This window comes from Arachis ipaensis, chromosome B6 (assembly GCF_059453495.1).
Source record: "Arachis ipaensis isolate K30076 ecotype BB chromosome B6, ASM5945349v1, whole genome shotgun sequence".
Lineage (NCBI taxonomy): Eukaryota > Viridiplantae > Streptophyta > Magnoliopsida > Fabales > Fabaceae > Arachis > Arachis ipaensis.
Window position 1 is genome coordinate 16,873,226 of NC_142441.1, and position 5,518 is coordinate 16,878,743.

General features: G+C 32.2%; 1 protein-coding gene across 1 annotated transcript; it reads right to left on the bottom strand.

The window, feature by feature from the left end:
* Positions 1-1,085: 1,085 nt before the first annotated feature.
* On the bottom strand, positions 1,086-5,307 carry LOC107645793 (inositol phosphorylceramide glucuronosyltransferase 1). Its single transcript, XM_016349910.3, has 10 exons — positions 4,788-5,307; positions 4,577-4,697; positions 4,105-4,290; positions 3,798-3,961; positions 3,304-3,411; positions 3,023-3,160; positions 2,802-2,930; positions 2,305-2,590; positions 2,061-2,184; positions 1,086-1,666 (listed from the first exon to the last, which is right to left on the bottom strand). Exons 1-10 carry the CDS (start codon positions 5,022-5,024, stop codon positions 1,525-1,527), a joined length of 1,635 nt encoding a protein of 544 aa, XP_016205396.1. The 5' UTR covers positions 5,025-5,307; the 3' UTR covers positions 1,086-1,524.
* Between the last annotated feature and the right edge of the window lie 211 nt (positions 5,308-5,518).

The following is a 5,518-nucleotide window of genomic DNA, read 5'->3' on the forward strand; positions in this document are numbered from 1 at the left end:
CTCCAATTATCTTATAATTAATTATTATTTATCATTCAAAACCATCATTATTGGATAACACCGTGGCAACTTTCTTGAACTGAGCTGATTTCCTTACACGCATATGAAAATTGAGAAGTGTTCATACATAAGATGCAAAAGAAAAAAATGGGAATGTGAATTACCTCCAACTGCGACTGGTTCATTCCACTTTTTTCTGACATTTTAGGAACCTATCGTTAGAGTATCACTACTCAGTCCCAGCACATTTTTCAAGAGAAGAAAATCTCTGCTTAGAAGGAATCATTGTAACCAATAATAACTTGCTATTTGGTAAGTTATTATTAAAAATAAATAATTATATAAAATTTAAAATAATTAAATAATTATATTAAATAATTAAATAATAATTAAATTAATAATAATTATAATAAATAATTATAGTAAATAATTATTTTTCTATGTAATTAATAATTTATATTAATTATTTAAATAATAATTAATTAAATAATTAAATCATAATTAATTTGTTAATAATTATAATAATTAATTAGATTAAATAATTAAAATGCTAACACTTATATAATTAAATAATTAAATCATAATTAATTTATTAAATAAATTTTATTTTTAAAATTTAAAATACTAACCACATTATTAAAATTAGCCGTTGTGAAATTAGTCGTTGCAAAATTAACTGTTGCAAAACTAACTACATTATTAAAATTTATCAACTATAGAGCTTAATTATGTTTTTTTTTGTATTAATTAATTTTACAAATTAGTGTAATTCTGAATTATGTCTTGTGTATTATTGTTATATATGAATTTATTTAATATTAATATTTTTTAATAGTGAATTATTTTTAAATTTATAAATTTAAATTATATTATTAAAAAAATTAATTACATTAATTTTAAATATTTTAATTAATTAATTAAGTGAGACCATAACAGGAACTAAAATTAATTTTTCTTAATGGAGAAGAGAAAGATGTTTTGAGTTCCTATTTACTGTTTATGACGCAAAAACTGATGTGGAGTTACTTTTTATGACAGGTAGGCCACAAAGAGATGGTCTTAACCAATCCTATTTCAAGATCATATGAACAGAACAATCTCGCATTAAATGAATGTTAACCAAGGATAGCAGTTCTCAAGTCTCAATGCCATGCAATTTTCATTTTTCAATATATCGACACCTACCAAAGAATAATACTTCCTCCGATTCAAAATATTTGTCGTTTTAACTTTTTTGATATATTAAAAAATCAATGTACTTAGATGCTAAATAAGTCAAAATACATTAATTTTTTAATGTATCAGAAAAATCAAAGCGAAAGTGATTTTGAAACGGACGGTAGAATATATAAAATATAAAATAATACTACTACAACAGGACCTGAGCCAATACAACTGCTAGGTGACAAAATTTTTCTACATTACATTTGCCACTAACACCACTATGATGATACAAATATTTGCTGAATGAATGAAGCAAATTAATATCTACCACAGTCTACACCACCAATTCCTATGGTCAAATCAGCATAAGAAACAGAAAGTCCTGTTTCTAGCAATATCCCACTCTTCAAGGCCTTTCAGAAATGAACGGATGGCAAGATGTTCAGAAGCATATGTCATGAAAGATGCCAATATTATGCCCCCAACAACCATCAATCCTAACCTGTTAAAAGTATATAAGCATTACTTTAGTTTCATTAAAAAAAAAAAAAAGAATTGAGGGCAATGCTCATTTTCAACTTAAAAACTACTTAGAACTTAAAAGTAGCTGCTACTGCTATGCAATGAACCAACAAACTACAAATTACAGGAGAAGGCAACTACTAAGGGCTTGTTTGCTACTAACGGAGAAGGGATACTATGACATCTCTGAAAAGAGATAATATTGGTTGACAAACCACAACTCAAGCTGAATCTGATAAGAGTAATCAGAATCACCAAGACGAAATTGACATTGAAAAAAATTTCAAGTGTCTTAACTAGATCTATCATGATGGCTTACACTATGCATGCTTCTATTAGAGCTCTCCTTCTAAATAAGTTTAGTTCCAAGTTACCTAACAAACAGGGCAGTTATTCCAAAAACGAAAGGCAAAGATGGAGCTGCAATTGCCAGAAAGGCCATCCCTAAACCATAGAACCACGTAGTAGCATCACAAGATGAGGCTTGTCGTTGATGACCTGTAAATACCCCAAAAAGATAAAAAGATGTCAAAAAAATTTTTATATGGAATACAAATATTGAGATCAAAACTCAAAGAAAGATAATACAATAAATAAGCTTTGGTCATGAGGTCATACGTTTTCCTGAATCGTAATCAGAAGACCCAGGTTGCGACAAGGACGACACTGCTTTTGATGCCACAATCTTTCCCCACTGATAAATCAAATGGAGATAACCTCCAAATAATATAAAGAAAATTGTGAATGTCCATTCATACATCAAAAGTAAACCAGTCCATGGCATCACTTGCCGAGGAATAATCGCAAGAGCTATTCCTAGAGACACCACTGCAGCCATAAAACAGACACAGATGGAAATGCCTCCCAAATAGACAGGAACCTTGAACTGAGAACCATTTAAGAGCTGTTCAACACCACAGAAAAGGAATTTATTGAGTCAATTGTCAAATATACATAAATAATAAGTCTAAGCATTTTGAATAACAAGTTATAGACATTAAGACATAGACACAAGGCACAAATCACGATGACTTGTGCAGTATTTGGCATGTGAGAGCCTCGGATGAGAAAGATCCAAATTCCCATTCAGAAAACAGAGGACGTAAAAGGCTGACCTGATGGGACGAACTGATTGTTGATGTCGAAATACTAGTATATGTAAGTGGTCCAGTTGATCTAATCTTGTAATAATGGCGTCTGAAATGATCACATAGCGAGCTTCTACAAAATGAAGACCCTTGATTCTGCAGGAGATACAATATTCCGATACTTACTTTAAAGTCCATTTGCTCAATGCTTGAGATATAAAGAAAAATATTAGTCCATGATTGCTGACCTTTAGAAATGAATGGTAGAAGCAGATGAGAAGAGCACAGAGTGGTAGCAGAAAGAGAAACTTCACAAGAAAACTCTCTTTAGGATTTTGGCCCCCTCCCGTGCCAGGAAGGGATTCTGCAAGTTGTACTCTTATATCCTGCATAACCATAAAAGAAAAAGTCAGCATACTTTTATCACAAACTTCAAACTAAGCAGCATGGTACAGAGAAAAATGGGGAAGACAACAATTTTTCAAATATCATTAAAAGCGCAAAAGAGGATAGTAAGTTGCAGAAATACCTGCCAGACATCAACAGGTTTCAGAAGCCATGATGTCCACCAGTCCCAGGGCTTAAGAGGGCCAAGTGTGTAGTGAATCACACGGAGTTCATTCTCATCAACCATCCACTGAAAAAATATCATATTGATTAAATTATTGAACTAAAAATTCAAAAGCAGCACTAAATAACCTCTTGTCAATATGTCATTATTAATGTAGATCACCTGAATGGTATATATTATTTGAATTATTACAAAACATCTGGGGACAACAGGCCGCATATCGTTGATGAAATAAAAGTAATTAAACGTCAGGTGTATTGAAGTATAGGACTCTTCTAGACGAAATATAGATTACGGCATTAGGCAGATAAATGAAGCTGGTATGAATAAGGATATCAAATATCATTAAGTTAAGAGGGGGGAGAAGAAAAAGGGGCATATATTGCATGTGCCTTACTGACTCTATTACTTGAAAGGAATGTAACATCCTCTCATTACCTATATTCTAGTACCTTGTTAGCAAGCATGTAAAGACCAACATCAGCATTATACAGCGTTGAAAGTCGCTCCATTTGAGGAATGGGTCTGGACTTCAATGCCTCTGGGCTCAAATTTGGCTCAAAAACATGTGCATTTGGAAAATCAGAGTAATATGAATTGAGAAATCCTTGATCTCCTGTAAAGGGAGAAAGACAGAAGAAGATAACCGTTATCATGCTATCGAATTTGAACCGACTTCTCATATAGGTGTTTCCAACAGCGATATTCAAGGAACAAGTAATCATAGAATTTCAAATTGGTGTCTAAAAATTGTTTTACCTCCTGTATATGACGCAAGAGTCTTCACTTTGCTCATCATGTCATTAAAAAGGGTTTCAGATGGCTCCACCACCATGACTCCCGAATTCAACCTCTCAGAATGCTTCAGATTAGCACAGAATTTTTGACATTTGAATAGATCATCAATATTTTTTACCACAATAGTGTCCGCATCAAGATAAACAACTGCACATTCAAATTCAATACAAAAACAACAAATAAGCCATGCTCCGTATCCCACAATAAGAGAGGAAGCACAAATCCTTTAATATAAATTGCCAGCTCCAATTTGACTTAACTCAAAAGAAGCTAACAACATATTATTAAAAAAGGAAATGTTTCAAGATAATTAAACTTAATAGTAAAATACTAAATGGAAATTAACCCTAAATAGAAACTTTACAAGTTTCCTCCTTATTGTTGTAACCAGATAACACTAAACAATAACACAAAGCCCCCAAGAAAATGTTACCTTTCTTGTAGTTAGTCATGTTAAATATTTTGAGCTTTGTGTAGACGCCCCAAAATCTCTTTGGACGCACTCGATTAGGATTAGCCAGTAAACTAATCATCTCAACTATCCATCCATCAGCCTGCAGAGAAAAAAAAAATAATAATCAAAATAACATTTTGGGATTGATGACCAAAAATTAAGCAATTACGATGTGAAATGATTCACTTACCCTAAGAAGGTTTTTGGCATAATCGGAGACTCCATCGGAGACAAGAACGACCATGTCCTTGGTGGATCCAGTGTTACGTATGGATTTACCGAGAACTCGAACGCCCAACAAGAACTCATCACCGTAGAGAAGAGTGACATATGCCTCATCGGTCCTCACTGAAGCTCCCAATTGAACGAAAACCATCAAAATCACTATTAAACACGACCATGATGATGCCCTATGTGTTTTCATCATACCTCAAATCCCCGATCCTACTAGTGCTTCGAACTTGATGACAGTGAAATAAGTATAGGGGGAAAGAAAAAAGGGAAAAAATGTTGAAACTTGAAGTGAAAGGTGTTTGATTTGAGGAATATGTAGGTTATGTTCTTCTCATCTATGACCTTTCTTTCTTTCTTCCTTCCTTCTGGTGGTCTTCTCTGGCTGCGGCCTGCGTGCTTGCGAATTTTCTGATCCTCTGTGATCGGTTCCACGGGAATAAGCTGCACCGCCTTTGTTGATTTTCTTTTAAATGATAATATGATATATTGATTAATAAATTTGTTGGGATGTAGAAGATAAAATTTAAATTTTTAATATTTATATAAATGGATTAGTAAATTAATTATTTTAATTTATTTTTTAAATTATTTTTTTATTTTTTTTTATGTTTTTTTAAAGTTAAATTCTATTCAATTAAAAGAATAGAGTACAAAAATGAGATTTACTTAAAACATCAAGAGTAAAGG

Bases quoted from the DNA above. Each gene is read 5' to 3' on its own strand.
- LOC107645793 (XM_016349910.3), bottom strand. From the start codon at position 5,024: ATGATGAAAACACATAGGGCATCATCATGGTCGTGTTTAATAGTGATT. The intron at 3,161-3,303 runs GTATTTCTGCAA...ATGGTTATGCAG, and splicing joins AACCTGTTGATGTCTGGCAG to GATATAAGAGTACAACTTGC. The intron at 1,667-2,060 runs GTAACTTGGAAC...TACTTTTAACAG, and splicing joins ATAACTGCCCTGTTTGTTAG to GTTAGGATTGATGGTTGTTG.